The sequence below is a fragment of the Haliotis rufescens genome, unplaced genomic scaffold (genome assembly GCF_023055435.1).
Source record: "Haliotis rufescens isolate VD_foot unplaced genomic scaffold, xgHalRufe1.0.p SCAF_3, whole genome shotgun sequence".
NCBI classification, from domain to species: domain Eukaryota; kingdom Metazoa; phylum Mollusca; class Gastropoda; order Lepetellida; family Haliotidae; genus Haliotis; species Haliotis rufescens.
Genome location: NW_025964001.1, coordinates 40,378,490 through 40,405,308, shown reverse-complemented (window position 1 = coordinate 40,405,308; position 26,819 = coordinate 40,378,490). Strand labels below are relative to the sequence as shown.

The 26,819-nt window shown below is 37.2% G+C and overlaps 3 protein-coding genes across 3 annotated transcripts in view; 2 read left to right on the top strand and 1 right to left on the bottom strand.

The window, feature by feature from the left end:
- LOC124122779 (nuclear matrix constituent protein 1b-like) overlaps positions 1-6,055 on the top strand; it is a 36,960-nt gene extending 30,905 nt beyond the window's left edge. The window contains exons 8-9 of the mRNA XM_046485917.2: positions 1,295-1,374; positions 2,768-6,055. Coding sequence (XP_046341873.2) covers positions 1,295-1,374; positions 2,768-2,776 — 89 coding nt within the window. The 3' untranslated portion in view covers positions 2,777-6,055. The remainder of the gene's footprint in view (positions 1-1,294; positions 1,375-2,767) is intronic.
- Positions 6,056-7,261: 1,206 nt separating this feature from the next.
- LOC124122796 (ergosterol biosynthetic protein 28 homolog) lies at positions 7,262-13,298 on the bottom strand. The gene is made up of 4 exons (XM_046485939.2): positions 12,976-13,298; positions 11,172-11,262; positions 10,075-10,193; positions 7,262-8,335 (listed from the first exon to the last, which is right to left on the bottom strand). The coding sequence occupies exons 1-4, from the start codon at positions 13,166-13,168 to the stop codon at positions 8,223-8,225; spliced, it is 516 nt and encodes a 171-aa protein (XP_046341895.1). The 5' UTR covers positions 13,169-13,298; the 3' UTR covers positions 7,262-8,222.
- Positions 13,299-13,358: 60 nt separating this feature from the next.
- On the top strand, positions 13,359-25,721 carry LOC124122789 (tubulinyl-Tyr carboxypeptidase 1-like). Its single transcript, XM_046485927.2, has 10 exons — positions 13,359-13,852; positions 16,599-16,690; positions 17,313-17,369; positions 18,084-18,158; positions 19,780-19,951; positions 22,192-22,237; positions 23,359-23,438; positions 23,823-23,906; positions 24,318-24,433; positions 24,980-25,721. Exons 1-10 carry the CDS (start codon positions 13,532-13,534, stop codon positions 25,065-25,067), a joined length of 1,131 nt encoding a protein of 376 aa, XP_046341883.1. The 5' UTR covers positions 13,359-13,531; the 3' UTR covers positions 25,068-25,721.
- The last annotated feature ends 1,098 nt before the right edge of the window (positions 25,722-26,819 follow it).

The window sequence follows — 26,819 nt, the reverse complement described above, 5'->3', positions numbered from 1 at the left end:
ATATATATTTCATTGATCATATTGAAATATAATCATAGTAGTATTTAGCAACAAACAGATACCATTCATATACATAAAATCCTTGTATACAACATGCACCAATTAACCCTTAACATCAAAACAGATTTCAGTGATTTCCATTTCTTTTATTTTGAACATTGTAACATGATATATAGTTATTGACGTAATTTTACAGTGCCTGTTACTCTTACAATTTCTTGAGAACATTCCTCATTGCTCTCTGTTATATATCTGACAAATACTTACATGTGTTGCTGTCAATATTCACAACATTGAGGCTACGGGCAACGTTGCATGAGACCTTCACATTTCGCGTACCGTATCGCCTCACAGTTGTACATACTGAAATGCATGCATATGAAGTAGCCCGCTCGGCGATGCTACAACATAGATATAGGAACGTATACAAAATCTACTTAATTTTCATATTCATACATCAAGGGCAACACTTTCAGTACCGATTGCAAAACGTCAACAAAGCGACCTGGGATGAACGATCAGCTGATCTCACCGCATCGCTTCGAACGCCTATCTAGTGGATAACTATACAATATAATCAGTCGTGGTCATCCCTGATGTATCATTAAATCAAGGAACATTTATTTCTGGACATGGCAATAGATAAATCATTGTTTAGGCGATAAGATATGCTGTCCACACACAAGCGTGACCGTAACCGACAAAGTGAAGGTTATACTAGTTAACTGTCATAGTAACATGTAGGGCGTGTATCGCGCATACCACATGCGCCGTCAGTTTAAGGTTGGACCGTCTGGGTCAGCGCACCTAGCGGCTTAGTGAAGGGAAGATAAATTGAAAAAGATCGCCCATTGTAATTAATGTGTGGTATTCCTGTTTCCTTTGTCGTCTTTCTTAATAATCCGTCTGTCTGTTCTAATCAAAATCGGTCATTGCTCAAGTTGTTTTTGTAATATTTCAAGATTTATTGCTGGTGCGTTTTCAATGCTGTTCAGTATATGTGAGTGAGTGAGTATGGTCTTACGCCGCTTATAGTAATATTCCAGCAATATCACTGCAGGGGACACCAGAAATGGGCTTCACACATTGTACTCATGTCGGGAATCGAACCCGGGTCTTTGGCGTGATGAATGCTTTAACCACTAGGCTACCCAACCGCCCCTCACATATATGAAAACTTGACTGTTTAACAGTGCTGTAGGCTACTTTGTATTGAGTATCATCTAAAATAAGCTTCATGCAAAGCGTCTGACTGCTTTGATCAGATTCATTTTCTGTGGGTTTTTTCATATAGGCAAAGGCATGCTGAACATCTCCAAAAAGATGAAGGGGATTCGTGAATTGACCAAGCTTGTAGCAAAATATAAAAATAAGGTAGGTGGCAGCCCATTTCACTGACGTTTGTTTACATATGCCTCGCATTGTAGTGCCCTTTTCTTGCAGACTATATAAAGTGTCCAAAGAATAATGTTTATTAACTTTATCTATTTTAAAAAAATTAAATAAGCCATATATGAGCACCTGTTTGTGTTGGAAACAATAATTTAGCTCCTGATATATTTTAAAATGCTGATCTCAAACAAAAATCTTGGCCCATCCGTGATATCAAATGGTTGCTCCCTAATTGTTCAGTGTTGTTACAAGAATTGGTATGATTTAATTTAGCGTAAATTGTAAAGTAGTCTTGTACAATTCTTCAAATCATCATGTTGTTACCATAAAGGAAAATTGCACGACATCCGTAAGCAGTGTTTTTTCATCATTCTAACTTATATATGATTATTTGACAAGGTTGTGACAGTGTCAAGATTAAAGATACCAAAGTACACAGTTGACATCTGTCATAACTGCTTGAATCGTGTGTAATCAAAATTTGAGCATTGAACTTGAAGAAACAATTAGCTCCAGTATGTTCTGATAATACTTTATTTATCCATGACTTAATTCATGCAGTGAAGATCCGGGTTCGAACTGCTCTTCAGCAACCGATGCTTGCTGTAAGAGGCGACTTACAGGATAAGGTGGTCAGGCTCGCTGACTAGGTCGATGCATGTCATGGTATATACCAAATGTGTGGATCGATGCGCATGATGTCAATCACTGGACTGTCTGGTCCAGATTTAATTATTTTACAGACTGTCATCATATTGCTCAGTGGTAAAAACTAACAGTTTCAATCACCTCCTCCTGAGGAGGGGGATAGGTCAAACATCAAGGTCCAAAACTTTACTTTTAGACCATGCAGTAAAGATGCAAATTAATCGATGTACAGTAAACTATGGTTATAACGAACTCAAAGGGACCACTGATTTTAGTTCATTATAACCCTCGTGCGTTATAAGCATATATACGGTATATATACAACAAATGGCCGGGACTAAAAATAAGTTTGTTATATCGGTCAGTTCGTTATAAGCGTGTTCGTTATAAACGTAGTTTACTGTAGTTCAAAAGTAAACCTTCAAGAAGGTCGTACTGGGAAAGTCATACCTCACTACTTTTATTTTCAAAGTTGCTCTTGGCTTTCAACTTGATTGAGTCTTACATACTTCAAGGAGAAAGCCCTGTACAAAACAATAGTGAGACTTCACCAGTGGTGTTTAAATTAAATTCATGATTTACAGTATATACCAAAATATTGCTTTCCCCAGAGGGGGTGCGCATTGTGCTCGGGTGTGCACTATACTGAAGAAAATTCAGTATATCAGACATACTAAACATGCTAAAGTATATTGTTTACTCATATTTATTATTGCTTCTTTTCCAGGGCAAATAATACATTAAAATTCAACGTGATAGGGATCCATGGAAAACAAAGGGAATCGAAGACAAGTCAAGAAGAGAATGAATGTCAGATATGTGATGACATGGTTTACTTTTTCATACATAGTCAAATGCAAAAATATTATATACAAAGTACATACATAATTGTAATAATAATAAACATCATACTTAGCATCAAGTAATAACAAGTACATGATAATATTATTATACATAAAGTACATAATAAACAGAGGACTGTGTCAATCTGATATATCTTGTCAACCCACCTCATGTAATATCGGTTTAGTGGAAAAGTCTGAATGGATTGTTAGGTGTTCAGAACAGATGTGAGTGATCTTGGAATTTGCTGGGTGCATCCCATTTTCAATTATCACCATGTTTCATATATCCATTGTATATTGATGAATACCCTGAGCACAATTGCCAACATAGATTTGAGTCAAATATTATGATGCTGAAACTAAAAGGTGGCAATAGTTCATTTGTATTGTGTGCCGTCTCAAACACAACTGGGAATGTCTTGTGACATAAGGTCTTAAAAACGATGATGTTTCCGTGGTGAAAGTTCATATGTAACAGTCTCTTGTTTTGATTAAATTTAATAAGGACTTGCTCATTCAAGGCCACAATTTTGAATGTATATCAATGCCTCGCTCAACAGAATTATTTCTGATAGAAGATCACAGAAAGTGATTTTCGGATATGATTGTTCCTCTAGTCTTATTACACAGCAGTCTGTGACTTTGGCCTATTGTCAAAAGCCTGAGTTTAATAAATTCTGTTTGGCCTAAGTTCAGCTAAAAATTAGTCTATATGCTGATGTTGTCATTGCTCTAGACTTATTACTCAGCAGCCTGCGACTTCAGCCACTAGACAAAAGTCTGAGTCTAGTAAATTCTACTGAAAATGTTCCTAAAAACCATCAAGTTAGTAGACTCAGAACCTTTTAGCACAGACTGACTCTGTATTATGTTGTATATGCATGTTAACACCCAGCTGTGTTTTTATTTAGCACTACTACTACCATCTGCCTACTCTGAAAACACTTCAGTTCTTGTGTGGAATTAATCCCAGGATTTCTATGGAAGTCAGCAGTTAGATTATCACTGGTATCATAATCTGCTTTTCATGTTCATGAACAATTTCAGAAGTGTTTTGTTGACTTCAGTTTGAAAACATGAGTAAGGTTGATTGTTTCATATCATCCAAAACTGGCTTCGATATCACTGCAATGAAATGGCATCACAATGCTTTGTAGGCCATTGTCATCAGCTTCTATGACGTCGCAATCAGATAACATCGCAATCAGATGGTTAGCATTTTCCACTGAAGACACTGATTATTACTGTTTACAAAATAAATAAGTAGGAAGGATGATAAATAGAATCTCACCCTTGTGTCATGACTTCAAACTTACCGATAAAAGTTCAAAACTCCCTGACAAGCCTCAGAGTTTTAAACTGTTATCAACTTGTGTTGATATATTGGCTATTAAAAAACACTGGGTGAGATTTTCTGTTTAACATCTCCATCAGATTATTATTTATTTTTTGGAAACCCTATTGCACTGATGCATCATTAGTTTTATCCTCAGTATCAGTGTTCAAGATGAAAGTAAAGGCATCCTTGTCATAACCCAAATGAAAACCATTCAGGGATCCATTGATCGAAATATCACTGTAGTAAGCCTCAAGGACACCAGAAACCCCCTTTTTTCAAACTTCTAACCCCAAGTATCATGAACAGAATGAATATTAAGTTTCACTTGTCTTGCATATACAGGTCACCACTCATAAAACCTTATGATAGGTTACAATGGGTGGAGAAAAGAATCAAATCTTAAATTCTTTGCCTAAAATACAGTAATAGTCTAGTGCTGAGAATGTTATTTACTTATGACCTTTGTCAGGACATATTATGTCTAGAATTTTCTTATTGTACTTAAAACTGTAGTAACTGTACATATTATTTAGATGTCTTGTAAAATAGGATCCTTGTGTATATTTGTCGAACCACGTCTGTGCCAAAAACTCAAAGAGCAAGGGAATAGTTGAACATTCCCAGTCAGAATGTGACCAGTAAATCATAATATCTCACAATAAAAGTTCACAATCCCAAACACAACAGAACACAGTGTGGCAGTTGATTAATTCATCCTGAATATGTTCTTTTACTATCTTCACACCTACATCTGGATAAAAATGGGTAATCTTTGACCAACATCAAATATGTGGCTCTAAAAGTTGACATTAAAATGTTTCACTACAAGTTGCCACAAGAAGGGGATGTTCTTACCACTGAGGCAAAGTCTTCTTTTTGATCTAGCCTCTCTGATCACTAAACAGAAGCATCCCATGAAAGATTCCAACTGGTTCCAATGCATGTCACTACATGAATATCTTATAAATAAGAAATGGTCTGGGGTTTGTTAGGATGAAAGGTTACCCATACATTATCTGTGGGTTGGGAGTCGTAAAGTTGTACAAATATTTATGCAGCTATAAGGGTTTCAAATGTGTGGTTTAACTGCATTCAGTTCAAATATAATTCAGTTTTACGATGTTGCTCCACAATAAAATGAGCATGTTATTCATTCCATATTACACTTGAACTTAGTCTTTGTCTTTCGGAAAACCTACATTAACCCCTGGATACATTCGGGTGGTTCTCACGATCTCAAATTACCTGCCCTTGATTTTCATGAACTTTTTACCAACCAATCAAACATTAGATAAGAAAAAAGGAAATGGGTAAGGGAGAACTTGATACCGCCAGTTGTAATGGACATGACTACATCCTTTTCATCAGAAAGATTTTTGAGGGCATGTCAGTCAGTTTTCAGAGTTGAATTTCTTGCAAACTCTTGTCATTAAAGGGATGTTCCATGTTCTCGAAATATCGCCAACCCAAAAATGAGGTTTGTTTGTAACTTGCATTCTGATTGGTTCGTTAGACTGAACAGCGTGGCGAATCAAAGGTTTACCGACATACGAGCCCTGAAGATGTAGTGGTCTTTAACATGGTACATCCAATACTGCACAATGACAAACAGAAGAAGAGGATATTTGGAGGACCATTTAATGACTTACTTGGAGCAGTGAATTAGATGCATCTGACTCCACAATTTGTAGGCCTCCATATTTCTTGTGTAGTTAAGTAGTTTGTATATTTACTTAACTCGACTGGAGGACATTCTTGTTATTATCTATTTATTTCACTTTTATGTTTAGTGTATAACTCATGTATTGTCATAAATAAATGGTTTATTACATCTTTGATTTCTTGTATTTGTTTACAACCAACCTCGAAAGAGGAGACATCATAATAATAAACTATCAATTCTAAGATCAACATTTCTTGTCACAAACATGTAAACATAATCATCATCAATGCAGTCATGGGAGACAGTTTTAAGTGACTGGTCACATAAATTGAAAACATCTTTGATTATACTGCAATAGGTGCGATGAGTCAGTAGGATGAAAATGCGTTAAGAGGATGGCATTGTTGACAATCACAGTCCCTAACAGACCATTTACAAAATGCTTGAACAACTTTGTGTCTTAATGCTGTGATAAGGATTTATAATCCAAAACTGGCTACCACAGGATATATCGTTTTGGTAAGATCAAGTGATATCTCCATTGTGACCTTGTCGGTTACCATGACATCACAATCAAATGACATCACTAATCTCCCTGCCTCTGAAGCTGGTTAGCTGTACATTTTATTCTCAAGACACTGCTGATTACATTTTACAAACTGAAATATTGGAAGAATGAGTTTGGATGATAAATAGAATCTCACCCTTGTGTTTTTTACATCGATTTGATCAATTATATCAACACTGGAGTCTTCAACTTTTATCCACTCGTGTTGATATATTTGATATCCAAAGATACTTGGATGAGCTATTTTTGCACACACCCCTGCCCCTCCCCCATCCTCCTTAAATGTGTGATGCGATCTGCTAACTTGGTAAAATTTTAGTTCAACTGATTTTATGTAATCCATTTAGCATGATCAGTTAAATGGTAAAGGACCCAGTGTTTTCTAATACTGATAGTCACCAATTCATAATTTGGACTAGACTGCCATAAACTGATACTGTGTTTTGTCGAGTGAAATCCTATTTAGCAATTGTCATCTCAAGGATAGCACCCTTTACTGGCTTATGCATGGGAACTAATTCATTTTAATAAGATAATTTCAAAAATAATACTTATCTCAAACACATTTTGTAAAAACACAATTTATGAATGCAAAATAAAAAACACAGGAATGTACAATAACATTTGTTAATATTTGATGTGTATGTCCATCATGAAACTGGCTCAATCATGAAAATGTACACCCTTGTACACAAGGATTTATCTAGGATTCTGAACTATGCTTGTTGTAAGAGGCAACTAACGGGATCGGGTGGTCAGACTCAGCTGACTTGGTTGCTGCGTGTCATCATATCCCAATTGCATGGATCGAAGCTCATGATGTCAATCACTAGATTGTCTGGTGCAGGCTCCATTATTTACAGACCGCCGTCATGTAGCTAGAATATTGCTGAGTGTGGCGTTAAACAACAAACAAACAAAACCAATTTATAGTTATAACTCTATTAACATGAATTTGGAATATTTTAATTCCAATTTTTGAATTTTTACTGACATTTGCTGCAGACTATATGATATAGCCCATTCAAGTCTACAATATGTGGCAAGTCTATACTACTGCAGTTTCTGAAAATGAAAGTCTCTTGGCTCCTTTTTATTATATTTTAATAAGATATTTTAACCACTTTTTCTGTAAAATATCTTCATTTCAGTGACAAGATGTCAGTCCAATCGGCCTCTGAGCAGGCCAAGATAAATCCCATGTACATTTGACAAACAATTGTGAGTCACTGTTACTTGGCACTGAGATCAAGGGAATCACAATCAATGAATTATTCTCACTCTTACTCTGATAGACTATAATCAAGTAAATATTGTCCATGACTGCCTGGGGAACAACTTGAAACTGTAACAAGCAAGTTTCACATGGAGGCAGCGCATAATAAAACATGACATCGCAAACTGGCATCATATCACCATACCAAACAATAGGTTTCTGATTAACAATAGTTAACAAGAACAAAATATCATTCCAACAATAAAATCACATTTCCTGTCCTGAGGATGCAGAGTGAAATATTCTTAAAGTGTCATGGGTCACTTGACCATGTTGACAGGAGAAATTAATTCATGATAGCAAAGATAACCTGTATCCTTCAATTAAACAACCATGTAAAATACATTATTATGTTAAAACTTGGTGATATATCAAGGGAAAAGACTAATTGTGACTTGACAAGCAAATATCTTCACAAGTACATTAATATTGCCTTTAGTATACAACTATAACATGTGGACTAGAGCTACTAGATTTTGGTATTTGTTCAGTTATCCATATTTCTTCTTAAACTTGCTGCTGATTTCTTCATTTTCATTGTTCTGGGGGACCCTGGCGGGGCTCAGATACTGGTAGCCATGAATCATGAAGGCGATGGAGATAACTGAAAGAAAATAATAATAATAATAATTTGATTTACATAACGCCTTGTTTCCATCACAAGGTACTCTATGGAACTCATCATAATACAACATTACATACACTAGGGCTGGGACGATACACCAACTGTGAGATCCAATACGTATCACGATACCGTACTCACAATCCGATATGTATCACGATACTTGCATGTCCTCTTATCTGTGGTGTGTAAGCCATCTTTATCATAGATAGGATGGCCAAACACCTGGCACACTGACAATTTACAGTTGGCAGTGTCAAGTATGGCACAACAAATGAAAATATTTATGTTTTCACTAATAACTTGAACTACTGATTAGTATTTAGTGGAACAGTTATTAAAGCAAACATTTAACGTCAGAATTGATATTTTTTACTTAGTGTGTGACTGAGATCGATACTTGTATCAAGAAGTAAAAAATCATGCATCATCAATGCATCGGTGTATCGTCCAACCACTAACATACCCCAACAGAGATGATCTACAGAACAGTGAGTGAGTTTGGTTTTACGCCGCTTTTAGCAATATTCCAGCAATATCACGGCGGGGGACACCAGAAATGGGCTTCACACATTGTACCCATGTCGGGATTCGAACCCGGGTCTTCGGTGTGACGAGCGAACGCTTTAACCACTAGGCTACCCAACCGCCCCTCTACAGAACAGGTTTACACTGACAATGCTGGTGATCAGGAAGACCTGTGGGTAAGATGTGTCTATATAAGATACATGATGTCTGGACCTTTAAATGTATCATAATATGTAAAATGACACATCACATACTGGGACTGGTGTCACACATTCTTTAAGGAAATGACTTCAGTATTTTCAGGTATAAACGTAAAAGCTGGTGTGCATATTGTGTAAATCCATGTAGCATATTTATGCAAAGTGTGCATGCCGTTTTTTACTTGGTATCAATAAATAAATTGAATGTGATTCTGTGGCATTTGATTGGCTAATCAAGCAATTTGTTTTTGTCGTTTACGTTTCCATCAAACCCCCAAACTTCAGCATTAGGCCACATCCACTAACAGACAATATGTTTTTGAAATTAATTTGTTTAAGTAAATATGTCAACAATAATAACTCACAGACTGCTTATTGAATCATAAACACACAAAAGACTGTAGATAACAATACGTATCAATGATATTCAGTGCAATAATGCAACAAACCCCACCCACTCTATTGTCAGCCAAACAGAAAACAGACGTCTGTTAGTGGGCGTTGACTAGAAAACTTGTTTTGTTAGCCGATCAAATGTCACAGAACCACTTGCAATCTGTTTATTACAGATTATAGTGTATGCATCTTGTACACTTGTAAAGTTTTTCGATAAACATGCGAAAGGCACCAGATCTTTGAATGAGGTCTATTGTCAGGCGGTCCGGAAACAGTGGTCTGTTAGTGGATGTGGCCTTATGCTGAAGTTTTGGGGGCTTTATGGAAACATAAATGACAAAAAACAAATTGCTTGATTAGCCTATCAAATGCCACAGAATCACATTCAATCTATTTATTGATCTATGAACAGTATTCTTTATGCATGTAACAAAATCTCGGGTGTGAGTGCATATTCCACCAGATTTAGTGATTACCCTGGTAGGGCATGACTCGCAAGCTGTGAGGAATACCGGTAGTACATTATCTGCCCAGAGTGAAGTAACCTTGTAAGTCCCAACCCAGTAATAAACACAAAACAAACTAATGTTCACTTACAGGAGACAATGAATGGGGCTGTGACACCAACACACAACTCCACAGTGTTGTAGATCAGGATCTCGGCCACATAATGTACAAACACAACCAGGAATGAAAACAGTGTCAGGTTGTACAAACTGAAACAGAACAGACATAATCATGGTAACTTTTTCCATTGCATTTAACTTTTATCTTTAAGACAATACACTGCCATAAAAAATACTACAATGACTTTGAAAAACACTGTACTCCTTTTGGTCATTCAGAGGTTTCAAATCACAATAACGACCTCTATCATCAAATCACCTGTATCATTTGATGACAAAATGACCACATGTGTAAACCAATATTTATCAAAAGTACTTCTTTCTTAATAATTATCAACAGACAGTTCTAACATGTCTAAACCATGATATTAGCAAATGTTCGTTATAAAATGCTGAGATGAAGTTTTTTGAAAATTTAAAGTATGTGTCTGTCAATTTTGGACAGGAAGTGGTATGAAAATCGACCTGAAGAGATAATAACAACGCTTAGCGACCCAAGAGAGCTTGAAACTTGGCATGTCTCTATCTTAGACTGTGGTATCATACAAATACCGAAAGGTGTGATGTCATAACAAAGAAGTTTGTTGCAGAACTGTATCTTACATGGTTCGCTTCAGTTTCTCTATGGATGTCCCCTTAGTATATGTCTATGAAGGTCCTCTGTTACACATTTCTCATTCCTCTAATGCATGTGAGTTATGCATCACTCACTACTATCCATATTTAACAGAGGATAAAATAATAAACAAGGACACTTCATGCAATAAAGTATCATGTATCATACAATTTGTTTGTTTGTTGCTACATGCCACACTCAGCAATATTCCAGCTATATGACGGCGGTCTGTAAGTAATCGAGTCTGGACCAGACAATCCAATGATTGACAAAATGAACATTGATCCACTCAATTGAGATTGATGACATGCATCAACCAAGTCAGTGAGCCTGACCACCCGATTCCGTTAGTCGACTCTTACGACAAGCATAGTCGCCATTTAGGGCAAGCATGGGTTGGTGAAGACCTATTCCACCCCAGATCTTCACGGACTGTCATACACAAGACTCACGCTTTGTTGTAGATGTCAAAAGCACAGCTGAGCCTTAAAGCAGCTGAAATAAGAGTCCATATACCGAACAGTCGAGCAACCAGTCCATTCACTGAAATATGAACAAAATAAAACTTTAAAATCATTTCTAAAGTATTGACAGATATATGTAAAAAATGTTTACTTGTCACAGTGACATGTGACCATTTTTCGCCCCGCTCATGTCTCGAAATATGAGGTGAGGTGAAATGGGGTTTAACGTCGCGTCCAAGATTATTGCACTCATATAGCGACGTGCATGTACGTGTGTGTGTTTGTGTGGCTGCTTGTACTAGTCCGGACTGATGCCGATTTATAGTGCTAGCTCACTGAGATACCATGCCGCAGTTTAACATGAATACCCCACTCAGACACAGTATACTGACTCCGAGCCGACCAGTCCTTGTTTTAGCCCCTTAATGCCGAGCGCCAGACAGGGTAACAACGAGTACCTTCTTTTAACTTCTTTTGGTATGACACGGCCGGGGATCGAACCCGGGCGGACGCTCTACCACAAGACCACGGAGGCGGTCCTCGAAATATGAAGAGAGGGGGTCAAAGTTATGTTTCAGGCCAAATTGTAAAAACTGACTAAACACTTGTGTGACAGATCTACCAATTGTTTTGTGTATTTATACTGACAATATAAACCTTTCTGGGGTTTTTTTTAACTTAAGCATGTACCAGTAATAGTAATCTTCATTTGCAACTCAGGTTACAGAATGGGATAAAAAAAATCATAGTCTGAAGAAATACTGTTAACTTTTGGTTGCATAAATTGAAATAATTCTTATCAACAAAATATTACATAACATAACATAACATAACATAACGAGCTAACCAATGCTAGGTAACTGCTTCTTTGGCATGTTTGTGGTCTCTCTCACAGACCCTGGAGAATAGAATTGAAAAGGAATCAAATTCAAGTCTAAAATGATATGGCAAGTTTAGAATGATATGGCAAGTCTAGATTGCCTCAGCTCTAGGATATATGGTGTTGTTCTGGACTCCCTTTGGATTTTATTTTTTTGTAATTTGCAAATATATATGTTTTTAATATGATAAAACTCAAAAAAATGTCAGTCTTCCATGTTTGGTGTAGCACACATTTTTTAAAACAAACTTACATCCAAGTTATGTATTAAAACAGGTTAGCCCTATACTTGGTAATCTTAGTGACAATTTTCAGTCTGGAATGTGTCATTCTTAGCAATATTTCAGCAGTCGTTTTCACCAATGATTGTGCTGTTGCTCTGGCATTTTCACAAGGACCCGCTGAACCTCACAAAGCAAAACAACTCACAAAGCAAAATCTGATTCACATTCGGATGATTCTGTTTTAGACTACAAAATACAAGTCCAGAGACCATATGGTCTCTGACAAGTCTTATGAAGACAGAGATCACTAATGGACTTTCAGTTTCTTTATTCCATCTGGGCAACGTTTCAGTACAGATGCTGGTAGATCTAAAAAAGGTACTAGCATCTCTACAAAAACCTGACATTGATAGAAGATAGAATTCTAAAACCAAAAGTCAACTCTGCTACAACTTCTAAAAAGCTACTTAAATTTAGATCTGGTAACATTTGAAATAGAAATGATAAGCATTTTTTGAATCACGTGAAATACACCAAAACATGCTATAGTTTTGAAAATATCAGAATCTACACAGAAACTTTTGTGTCAACAGCGATCAGCTGATATGGTCCAAGTCGGCCTATCGTGACCTGCTGACATCGTGTGTGGCGTGATAGTTACAACTTCCACCCGTGTTTGATGCCTTACCATTCGATTCAGAAACAGTGTAGAGTCGAGAATATAGAAAGCTATGGTCAACGAAACACTGTATCGTATTCCCAAATGCCATTAATGATACAAATCCAATCCAAATACTCAAATATTTCATATATCTCGAAGTTTTTCTCGCTGAATTTCTTGGTGCCATCTTCGGGCTGTCTGCTTGAGACCGGAAATGCATTGGCGGTTTTGAATATTACGACGTTTAATATTTACCATAACATCTTTGAAAACACGAAATCTATTTTCTCCGTAAGGAACGATTAATCATAGTAATGAACTATACGGTGAGGTGTAAAGGTTTCTACATGAAGCTTAAATGCAGTTTGGGAAATGTCGTTAAATCGGAAAGGTGACGGAATACGTTAACAACGCATAAACAACAAACTGTAGGCGCTGACAGGCTTCCGAATCGTAAATACTGAATTAGATCTATATGCAGTGTAACATTTGTAGCCCTAATTGTGTGGTGTATCGCATTCTTTGCTGATCAACATGCATGAAATAACACAATGTCACGATCGCCAGATCTTATGACTGGCGTATGTCATTTAAATCGAAACAAGGTCTTCAAACATTCGGATCATTAATTCGATTTCCTGAGCCGGAATCAGGAAATTTAGGAGAAGAGGGTGATTTGATCAAAATAAGAATGAAGTCGAAATCAGAAAAACTGAAACGCTCTCAATCTTTACCTGATGGAGATGAGGTTCAGGAAGAAAACGGTGTTTTGTTTTGGGTCAACAAAAGTGGTTTTCCAATTGAAGATAGAACTTGGCAGAGAATGTGGGATCATGTTGCCAAAATCCACCCTGAAGGACACAAAATGGTGCAGGGAGTGAGACAGAGCAAAGAGTTAGTTACGGTAATAAAAACAGTTTCTACAATTGTATTTCAAGAATGATATTTACACATGATATGGCTGTGATATAGAATGAGGAATGAGTCATGCAGTGCGAGGGAGCTGAGTTTCTATCCCGCTTTGAATACAACTCCATTTACCCTGTTTATGAAATAGAATGATATCACATACATAGCTAGAGAGAAGTCGATAAGTGACAATACTGTTGAGCTAATTGATACTTGATGCACTGCTCTTGGTACTTGCTGCAATATTTGGTACTTGTTCAAGATTATTGCAGTGTGCATGTATGTGTGTGAGTGCATGTGTACATGCATGTGAGCTAGTACTAGTCTGCACTAATGTCGGTTTTATAGTGCTAGCCCACTGAGATACAACATGTACAATGCCAGTTTTAACATAGATACCCCACTTAGATACAGTATACTGACTCCGAGCCAATAGGTCCTTGTATCCTCTTAATACAGCGTTTGAAACTAACATTTTTAGTCCACTAGTCCTTATAATTATAACATATGGCAAAACCCATGTGATATCTTAACTATTGGGCAGTTTGGCAAGGACTAAACAGGAGTGACAACTTTTAACTCTGCTTAATGCCGAGTGCCAGGCAGGGTAACAACAAGTACCATCTTCTGCTACAGCACAGAGTGAGGATGGAACCACCAACCTGCTCTCCGAGGAGATGCTCTATCCAATAGACCACTGAGGCGGTTTACCTAATGTGATATGTGAGGGTCCTGCCACACTACACAAAGACATAACAAACTGGCAAATTGTCAGATGTAACAAGTTTTTTCATCTTTTAGGACCAACTGTTTCATCAAAAATTAAGTTCTGGGCTTAACTACTGAAAATATGAAAACACAACAAAAGACTCCATTTCATTCAATTTTAATGAATCAACTGTCTTCAAATTCAAAAGTACAATCATACACTATTTGCCACACTAAAACATCATGCAATACAATGAAGGAGACTAGGGCTGGCTATCGATATAGATCATAGAGATTGATAATAGCTAACTAAATATTGATCAATTATCGATAAATATTGGAAAGATAACTTTAAGTAAATATGCAAGAAAATCCCGAAAGAAATCAACATATTTCACACCACTGGTGAGCAGTGACACATTTATGCATAGATTATGTTGTGAACATTTGATATATAACAAACACATATGCTTTTCGTCTTCAAAAAATGACATGATTGATAATAACATGTCTGTTTTGGTAAATCTAAACATTGTTTTATCCACTAGTCAAATAGCCTAATAGTATATGATTTTTAATGTCTATAATGTCTATGTATAAGTTTGACATGTCACTCTGTCGTGTGGCCAAACCCTCATGTTTCACATTGGGATCTGACTGCCTCCCCAGATAGAGCATCTCCCCAGAGAGCAAGTTGGTGGATGCATCCTGGACCTGCATTATACAGATGACGTTAAACGATGGTACTTGTTGTTACCCAGCCTGGCGCTCGGCATCAAGGGCATAAAACAAAGGAATGTTCAGCTTGGAATCAGTGTACTGTGTCTGAGTGGGATATACGATTGAACAATTAATAATCCCCAGGAAGATGGATGGATAAAAAACTAATTAAAGCACATTTAGTAGCCTTCATGACTGCAATTGTGGGTACGGGTGGTCTGAGTCGTCTAAGGTGCCCCAATTCGCTGTGCAGAGTTGTGTCCCTTGGGCACGCCAGAAACCTGTGATTGTGGGTTATAATCTCTGTTCAGCTAGATTATGTTTTTAGTTTTGTCAGCATCATACCCGTGCTCATTGGTTTCACCAAAGTGGTAAACGTCTGAGACCTGCATCACTTCGGGCTTTCCTCCAACATTAAGATGACACGCCATGATATAACTGGAATACTGTTAAAAGCGGCATTAGACCCAACTCACTCACTCACTCACAACTGCAAAACATGGTTATCAACATGCCACCTACAACAAATATAAAAATGACAGTGTCCCTTGTAGCATGCACAAACCGATGAACTAGTCCACCAGAGTTACCTTCACTTATTATTGATTACACCAAGCTCCTAACCAGCACGTGACACCTTCGTTATACTCTCGGTAACATCGCTGCCACCAGTGTGGGCGCAGCCATAACAAGAATCTTGAAGTTTGCCCTCTAACCCCAAATGTAGTAACGTTTAATTCTTTTGTTAATGTCTTTGGGAATGCCATCATATTTCATTTCACAACTGACCATGTTTTCCAGATGAATTTACTTTGTTGTTTGTATAATCAAATTGGTTTGAGACTGCAGACTAACGGAAAATCAACCAACTCCCCCCTTATATTCTTACTATATCAATTACATGATAGTTTTAATGAAACAGAAATTCAAATTGACAATCAAAGAAAATAATTTAGCAGCAGTAAGTGTATTCGGCGTCATGGCAGACGTCACTTGTTTGTAAACCTAACGGTCATTCGGCTGTGAGTACAACTCCAAGCATGGTTGTGGCCACCTATCACAGTGGGGAGTTTTGATTTGTGGCAGCGATAGTAGAGAGAGTTCCATGAACGGGCTATTGCTGTGAGGAGCTTGAGGTTACACTAAAACACTCCAGAAGGAATTATCTCCCCTTGACCAGGTTTAGAAGCAATAAAGGGATCCTATTCCCTGAAATTCTATTGAAATGTAAATGAAGAGGTGATACAGAAAAAATTATGCTGTATGGTTATGTAAATGATGATGCTGATTATGATTATGATTTGTATCACCAGATCCCGGCACCACAGGCTCCACTTAGTTTCTCACCCACAGTTCCGATTGGAGATCGGGTTGAGAAGATTCAGAACTACATGACAGAACTCCAGTATCCTTCATATTTCAAGGCCACACTAAATTATTTTTAAATTTATAAAAGTATTTTCTTTTAAAGTTAATAATGAAATAAAATATCAAAAGGGTTCCCTTAAAGTCACTTAGTCCTGCACCATGACTGTGGAATTTATATTTTTTAGGTTGTTTTTCCTTTTTGATAAAAGCCTAGGCAAGTCTAGATCAAACTGACCAAGTCTAGTTTGCTTGATTCCACAGCAGAAGAGGAAAGTTTCTTTCGAAGAATTTTTAAAAAATTATATCAAAGAAATGTTTTCATTGACTATGATTGTGTTAGTCTAAAGTGACTCTTTGACATTCTGTTTGTGTTTGATGGACAGAATGCCGAATTATTTGTACAGGAAGATTTTTCTGTGACGTTCAAAATATATTTTTTTAGCAGATAGGATATATGTGCTTGAAAATGAAACAATGGTGTAATTCAATTCTTCTTCTTCAAAAGTTTACAGTTTTGAAGAATCCCAGAAATGAACATGTCCATCTACAATGCAGTTGCCACAGATACCTATTCAGTTCTTGCCTCATCATTGAGTCTTAATTTTCTAACATGATCTGACTGATATATAGAAATTGAGGAGCTTTCTTAACACAGGAAGATATAATCACACAGGCACACAGTTTTTTGAAATCAGGAAAAACAGACCAATATCAGGGTGAGTAGGCATGGTAGAACCTCTCTAGTTCAAACCTCCTTAATACAGGAATCCTCCTTTCTGGGCAGTTACTTTGTGTGTGTGTTGTTAAACACCGCACTCAGCAATATTCGAGCTCTGTGACGGCGGTCTGTAAATAATCAAATCTGGACCAGACAATCCAGTGACTGACATCATGAGCCTTGATCTACACAATTGGGATACGATGACATGCATCAGCCAAGTCATTGAGTGTGACCACCCAATCCCATTTGTCTCGTCTTACGATAAGCATGAGTTGTTAGACCTATTCGAACCTGGACAATTACGGTTGGGAACATATGATTAGAGAGATGTTTCTATGTACCCATGAATTTTTAAGTTTGTTAATCCAGAAGATTACGTTTAGGATGATACTGTCCAGATTAACAGGGTTCCACTGTAATACATATCATTTTCATTATGTGGCCAAGGAGAGAATGGACAGATGTATTACTGTGAAAAGTGTCGAGAATATTTTCATAATTTCATTATGAAACACAAGTTAAGCATCACAAGTTATAGATGAAAAAGTGAGGATGGAGTGCTGTCAAGTTTCAAATATAATGTGGTTGAAACAGTTATAATAACAAACCAAACAGTTGCCAAATATCATTTCATCCATCCTAGTCTTAGAACATGGATAATGTTTCACATGCTTTTAGATGCTTTCACATGTTTTTTGTCTCCTTTCAGACTCATGGAATGCGCCAAGGAAATGATCCGCGAGTCTCTTCCCATCAAATGTCTGGAGGCTGTTATACTAGGGATGTATCCTTGAAAGAACATTATTCTAATGTAATCATACTTGTGATGTTAGGCCTGGGAGATCAAAGCTTTTGGTTTATCTTGCTGGTTCTGTTATACTGTGAACAGGGAATTTTTTGCGACCGTTTTATTATTGCGAGTTTTGTGAAGGAGACTCAATCGCAAAAATTAAAAACGCAAAAATAAGTATAAATAATACATACATACTTTATTCATTGCAACACGTCATCGAGTGTTGAAATCATCAACCAGAACCACAAGTTACTCAATAAGTTAAAAACACAAATGAATGCAGAATGGTCACACAATACATCACAAATGACAGTGTAAACAGACCAATTAGTGTCTTCTTATATAGTTTGCATTCAAACTCACAGTCATGACACTGAGTTGAGTCAATTATCGTATTTGATAATTGGTCGCAATCCCTTCCGGTCAACTTTCCGGCCAACTCAGATTAACTAGTTTCGGACAGAAGCTGTCTATTGTTTGGTAATCGAGGGGTCATATCAACACAGCAACTCGCAAAAATATCTCGTCGCAGTATTGTCTTGAGTGTGGTATTCACAATATCTTAACGGCGCAGAAATAAAGCTGTTTACAGTAGTTCCCCTGATGACAAACTTAGGGTTGCTAGGAGAGCTGGGACAAGTCCAGACTTACTTCCCGGATACCCACCCCGATGCCCAACCCTACCCAGGTACCCACTGTAGATCTTAAGAGATAGGTAAAGATTGTCTGATTGGAAAAGGTTTGACTGTAGCCCTGGCAAAATATATTCAGATACACATTTAAAGCGATCTGGTCATGCATACACTGAAGTTGCCCGAAGCTTTATCTTTTTTCAAACATATAAAAGTCAGAAGGAATGGCTGCATAGTCAGAAAGATAAGAGTTCTAGATAATTCTTTTCATTAAACAATATATCATGTGATTAACCACGGTTCGGGTAGTCTGTGGGTACTGAGGTCCTACTCCCTACCCACCCAAGTTACCCGTCCCAGCCCTAGTTACTATACAGACGTCTCTTGGTCCAATGGATAGGGCTTCTGTCCTGAGAGCGAAAGGTTGGTGGTTCAATCTTTGTCCGTATCATAACAAAAGATATCAAAAGATGGTAATTGTTTCCCTACCTGGGGCCTGTTCCACAAAGCGATCTTAGTGCCGTGATTGTTGTAAGCCTATGTTAAAGTATGGGAGTTACGATCATCTTAGCGCTAAGATCGTTTTGTGGAACCGGGCCCTGGTGCTTTGCATGAAGGGGCTAAAACAAGGACTATTCGGCTTGGAGTCAGTACACTGTGTCTGAGTGGGGTATTCATGTTAAAGTGTTGCATGGTATCTCAGTGGATAGGCACTAGTCCGGACTAATACAAGCAGCCACATATGCATGTCGTTATATAAGTGCAATAATCTTGATTACAATGTTAAACCCCATTTCACCTCACTACATCGTTGAAGCAATGCTGATGTGATGTTAATGTTAAACTCACTAACTCATTAAACAAGGGTGGGGTACCTGTCCAGATTATTAACATAATGAATACATGTACACATGCATAATGCATATCATGTTTATGGGACAGAGTGTGAATTATGCATATACACCCTTGACCACAAGAAGATACCTGACCAATGGCATGATGGGTGTTGAGCGTTATCCAATCAGTTTCAAGAGTACATTTCAGGGCAGTGTTCATCGGCATGTGGTGCTGGGAATTTCTCATGGTGGTCGATACGGTGCTATTGGTATGAGCCGGAGGGAGGATCTCATGTATAAGCCTCTTGTCTTTAAGGTAAGTTATGATGGTTTTATCAAAGAATTTACTTTAATATGTTTTTGTGTTTGTGGTGGAATAAACATAAAAATCAGTGTGCATACTGTGTAAATCCACAAAGCAAAAACATTGAAGCCAAAAAATATAAATAAATATGTCAACAATAATAAGTTCGCAGACTATGTAAATCTATTCTGTTATCAGCCAATCAGGAAACCATAGTCTGTTAGTGGTTGGTTGGTTGGTTTGTTGTTTAACGCCGCACTCAGCAATATTCCAGCTATATGACGGCGGTCTGTAAATAATCGAGTCTGGACCAGACAATCCAGTGATTAATATCATGAGCATCGATGCACGCAATTGGGACCGATGACATGTATCAAGCAAGTCAGCAAGCCTGACCACCCGATCCCGTTAGTCGCCTTTTACGACAAGCATAGTCGCCTTTTACAGCAAGCATGGGTTGCTGAAGACCTATTCTACCCCGGAATCTTCATGGGTCTAGTCTGTTAGTGAGCATATATGAAAAAGAATAGCTTGGTCAATCATTCAAATGCCTCGGAATCACATTTATTTATTAAAGACAATGTTTTATATTATTTTATACTTTTTAACAGTAGGGTTTTCACTAAATATGTTTGATGCACCGGATCTTTGTTCCAATCTTTAGTGTTTATCACATCCCCCCCCCCCCCCCCCCCCAATTATTTTTTTACATTTTATTTTATTTTTAACCCTGAACTGTGTGAAGTACAGTGAACGCTTATAACAAACTGATAGATATAACGAACTGCTTTTGGGTACTGTCCATTTGCTGTTTATATGCTGTATATATGATTATAACGAACTGCGGTTATAATGAACTAAGATTAGTGGTCCCTTTGTTCATTATATCCTTGTTTGCTGTTATCAGAATTTGAACAAAAGGGAAATTCCAATGTGGTCGTGAGTTTGAAATAGATTCATTAGAATCAACAGCACCCAATCTCTACGCTGCATCATGTGACACATTCAATGATTCGTTGCTCTGTAGGGAAGGAGATATTACTGTACATAGCAGGACATCCATCAACACACACACATCAATTTTGTGGCATGCATCTCTGAGAAGTTACTCACTATTCGTTAACGCTATATTCAGTAGTATTCCAATATTCCCCGGGATTTACCAGACTCAAAATCCTTCATCCCAAACGCATAAAAATTCAGATGCTGCTACTTCATAATGTGGTACAACTTAAGATGTTTTCTTTACATAATCATATAAAAGGTTTCAACACATAGATTTCTTTCAGTTGTCACACTCCATTATCTAACAGCCTCTGAGTATGTGCAATCTTACGTCCTGTGTGGTACAGTACTGTATTTTTAGCCTTAGACCCTCATTTATTAACCTGGCACCCATAGATTTAAATGATTAAAGGACCCTGGACCCCCAAAATAACCAACCAGGTAAATATGGGTACACCGTAAGATTCCACTAAAATTTGGATTTGTCTGGTTAAAATGGGTGATATAATGGTTAACTTGAATATTACAGACAGGTGACGAAACCATTACTCGCTCTGTGAGAGTACACCATTAATAAATAGAGGATTCATCACGAGTGTTTTTTAATATGGGAAATATCAACTGAGTCTTAGTTAATCGGTATTTGCCGAGCCTTTGGCGAGGCAAATACCGATTAACGGGACGAGGTTGATATTTCCCATATTAAAAAACACGAGTGATGAATTCTATTTATCATTTTCACATTTTTGCTTCCAAATTAAGGAATAATTGCATTAAACATTAACATCAGCAACTTGTCGAAATCTTACGTATAGATCGTGCGTAGTGATACATGTTTTCCATAGCCATGTAAACCAAAATAAACAATTCGCTGAGAAAAAGTACCTCGGATTATTTTAAACAAAATACTTGAACAGACTTTTGCAGAATAATTGAAACTTTAATAACGGTAACAACAACGATTCTGTGTAATCTGATTATATCTCTGGTGTAACTTCACTTATAATATATAGTTTCAAATCAAACCGCTCGCTCTTCCAGTTATCTAATTTGCATATCTAATTTGCATACTTATGTCATTGGGGTATGACATACATGGTTTTATGTCATAAGCTTATGTCATGGATAAATGCTTAAGTTAAATGATAAATACATATATGTCACAGAAGGAAATGTTAATCTGATATTGCACCTTTTCCTGGAAACCATGGACTACTCTCAAAAGTAATGTTGTCCCTCTCTTTCAGAGTCTATCCGACCTGGTGTTCGACTTCGAGAAGGCCTACACGAAATGTGAGAAGTGTTTTAACAGTCTGATACTAAACTAAAATAATCTTATACAGGGTGCACACAGGGCTTGAAAACACCTTGAATTTTAGAGTTTGTCTAAAAATCAACATTTGCCTTGGAAAGACCTTGAAAATTAAACCCTAACTACACATCAACGCTTTTTAAACTATGTATAGACAAAAATACAAAAACGCTTGTGAATATCCTTGAACATATGCAATAATGCTGCATGAAAACGAGTAATTTAAAATTATAGCTGAATTTGCATGCCTTGTTTACATGAAGATTGCTTGAATTATGAGTGTTCTAATGAATGAATGCGATTGCAATCCGATATTTGTCTTGAATTTTTCAATTGCTTTGAAAAAGCCCTGAAAAGGCCTTGAATTTGTTGAGGAAAAGTCTGTACCAACCCTGATATACTTAACACTGCAAAATACAAGAACTATGTGAAATCTGTTACTGACACAAACTATTATTTTAATGAGATGAAAGTTAAGGAAATAGCAGCAGGGGAATCTTTAGTCCACTAGTCCTTATAATGATGACATATGGCAAAACCCTTAAAAATGGCAAATTTCTACTAGTCCTTATGATACTTAACAAATAGGCAGTTTGGCATGGACTACAGGACTAGTGCCAATTTCTAACGCTGTATACATGGTATAGGTTTTACATTTTGAACCAAACTGGCAAAACATTGTTACTTTCCTCAATCTCTTACTTTCCATTAAATTACCATTGTTTTAGGATACAGTCTGGAGAAAAACATAGGAAATGTGTTGTTTGTATGCTAATGTGACACTTTTAAGTTTTAGGTTTATGAATATTGCTTATCATTATAGCAGAAACTGCTGTTGGGAATTAAAAAGACAAAATTCTCTTTTAATGCCCTTTTAGTATCCTTGTGTCTGTTAGAAAATACTTTATAAAAAGAAAACAGTTTGGGTTTTTTAATCTTTTAAAAATATCTGTTAACAGAAAATAAAATGCGTTGCTTTAATATGAATGTTGGTTTTTGCGTCATGTGACTGGCCTCTCGTCCAATTAAACCCCTGTATATCATTTGAACTTCACCAAAATATTACTCCAACGGATGTAGTATGTATGTAATTGTGTTCCAGACTGGCATGAAGTAAGGAAGGTCAAGGTCGGTCTACCAAGTCCACACGACCCTCACAGCTACGAGACAGTCCAGTGGAAGGTTGGTTGTTTTTTAATATTCTGCATAACTAAGTGCAAAACAATCTGTCAGTATGTGGTTGAATATATCAACTGACCCGTGAAGATCCGGGTTAGAATAGGTCTTCAGCTACCCATGCTTGCCGTAAAAGGCAAGTATGCTTGTCGTAAGAGGTGACTAACGTGATCAGGTGGTCAGGCTCTCTGCCTTGTTGGATGCATGTCATCGTATCCCAAATGCGTAGACTCCATTATTTACAGACCGACGTCATACACCTGGAATATTGCTGAGTGCGGCATTAAACAACAAACAAGCAAACAAAACAAAACATCAACTGTCAACTGGAAGAAATGCTCCTTAAGTCTGTAACAGTAGTTCCTTCAATTGTTACATTCTCATTTTCAGACGCTGACTCTGAATGTGTCAAAACTATCAAGGAAAGAAATGACCCGAGAATTAGAGCAGCACTCCAAATTAATACGAGCAAAGGTGAATATGTTTCCCTTTGTCATGTTCCTGATATGTCTGATCCCCTCCACATCACACTACTAGCCAGAACCCTCAGTCTAGTCTGTTGTGGTGGTCCCCATTGGCATTCCAAGTTGGAGCCTAGCAAGCTTGCTGGTCATAAGAGGCGACTTAATGAATCGGGTGGTGATTTGGTTGATGGCGCGTCACAGTCCCCCGACGATGGGAATCATTGCTCAGAATATCAATCACAGGATTGCCTGGTCCAGACTTCATTATTTACAGACCGCCGTCATATAGCTGGAATATTGCTGAGTGGGGCGATTAACAACAAACACACACAGTTGCTGTGGGTCTAAGAGTACGGTTGTTTTAAAAATTCTCAAAATCTAATTTGTGCAAGCTGGTAATGTGTTGGTTGTGTCTTGCCAGGCCAAGTCGTGGAGCACTCCACCCAATCTACCCAAGAAGATGGCCACCTTCATAGATGCAGGGCGGGACATGCCTGGCACAAGCAAGTCCTCTCCAACAGTCAAGATGACACGATCGTAAGATTCCCCAACTCTTTGAAAACCTAATGTACAGTTTCATGTTAGAATTGGTCTTAAAACTGGAAATCTAAGCAAGGATTACGTTACCAAAATGGTGAAGTGTCACTTGTATGTGTATTAACTTGATAAATGACCATATTGTGACAGTTTTGGTTGATTGACTAACAATGTCAACTCTTACTCTATTTAAAGGCTACACTACAAATAAAACTAACTAGAACCAGTTACTCATAAACTTCTTCATGAACATGATGAAGATTTACCATATCTGCTTCAAGAATCACTTACGTACAGCCACTCATATTAGGCTTGTCAGCATTCAAGTTTATTTATGAGTCTGATGAGTTATCTCCCTTTAGTTAGCATCTGAATGCCAAAAAGTATCACAATCCTGGATTGTTGACCATCTGCCGTTCATTTCCAACAGAAAGTCTAACATGATTGTCAATAAATATCAAGATGTTAGAACATTGCTTACAATGCTATGGTCAGAATGTTGCGGTATATGTTGACGAATTTGCTGATGTTGTATGGATGTTGCAGACACTCGGTTGTGACAAAGTCACGTGAAGAACCGGCGTCCGTCAAGTCTGGCAGCAGTCGAGGAGCAGACTATCAGATCAGGATATAGACGGATGTAGCACAAGCAGAAGGCAGATCTGAGGAATGCATTGCTATTGCTGACTTCTTATTATCATGGAGATACACATTCCAAGGCTGTGACTATTTTTATTGATGGCTGTGACTATTTTTATTGATGGCTGTGACTATTTTTATTGATGATCATAATCATCAAATTATATGAGTACACATATCATTTTGTCATATTTTATCCTTTCACTTGTACATGAAATCACGGGATGATCTTCTGTAGATTTTCATATAACTGGTGAAGCTGAGAAAACTAAGTCAATTAAAATTTAGCCTTGGGGGTAGGCCTATAGTTTCTCCTTCATGACAGCAAATGTAGACATGATCTTGTTCTCTTTATCATACCAATCATGGACTAATAAGTTTTCTCTAATTTATTCATATCTTATTGAAAATTCAGCAATCAGTATACATGTATTTCATAGGACCGTGGCCCCATTTTGGTATGCGGGACTTAGCAGTGGGATATGCGGACCCAAATACATACCGTATTCTGCGTAATAAGCGCTCCGCTCTAATAAGTGCCCACAGCGATATTTGCTAATATATTGGCCATTGAACAATCCTAATTAGTACCTCTTCCACTTGATCAATGTACACAAGACTTATTTATTCATGTATAATACGCACTCATGCGTTATATGCACCCCATAAAATCTGGAAAAATATATCTGTCATGTCTAATACACACAGACTTTTCTGTTGTATCATTTCAGGCTGTCAGCATAAACCACAAAATTTACTATCTTTGAGCTCTTTTTTTTCACCAAAATTTTATTCAAATAGGAGCCCCCTATCTCTAATTTTGAGAGCGCCCTGGGCGCTTATTATGTCAAATACGGTTTGTATTTAAAATGCAGATTCAACATTAAAAAAATTATAATGGATTTAAAAAATTCCTATGACTATATTATTTTTTAAATGGTTTTTTTCAGTAATTTAACTTCAAATCACAGCCTTTTATGACCTATAGGACGTGTTTATAGGAAAGTATTTGTCTATAAAAATGACACTCTGCCCTTGTAGAGTTTATTCTGACGTGCTTTTGAGATTTGTTTTCATTAGTAATCGAGAATCAGGGTTGAGGAAAGGAGACTGAGTGAAGGATTAGATGGCTTTCAGGGGAGTTGGGGTGGGCACCAAGTAACTATACGTTCATTTGAAGCAAAGCATAGTATTTGGCTTTGCTGGGACAGTTACCGATCCAACTTGTATCATTATCAGTTCCAGTACAGTGATACTATCCAATGAATCACTCCGCTTCAAGCTGCCACGATCCATGACATACTTGTTTCAGTTCTGATGAACTTTTGGCAAGACTCCAAGGAATCTGAACCAGAATGTACAATGAAATTAAATGTAATTGAAATGAATATACATGGATTTCTGGTATACATTTACTTAAGATATCAGTTTACTGACCATAAAACATAATTTAATAATACCATAACTTTGTCAGATCAACACATATATAATGCAAGTACCAGTGAGAGAGCTATACACATATCCCACTGATATACTGTATCAATACTAATAGTGTTGTTATTGTTTCATAAATCTTCTTTTGACAATCTGTGTTGAATCTTTTTTGTGTACTATTGTCCAGTGTAGAGTAATGCAACATGTTGTGAAATGGGGTTTAATATCGCGTCCAAGATTACTGCACTTATATAGCATGTGCGTGCGTGCGTGCTTGTACTAGTCTGGACTGATGCCGATTTATACCCAATGA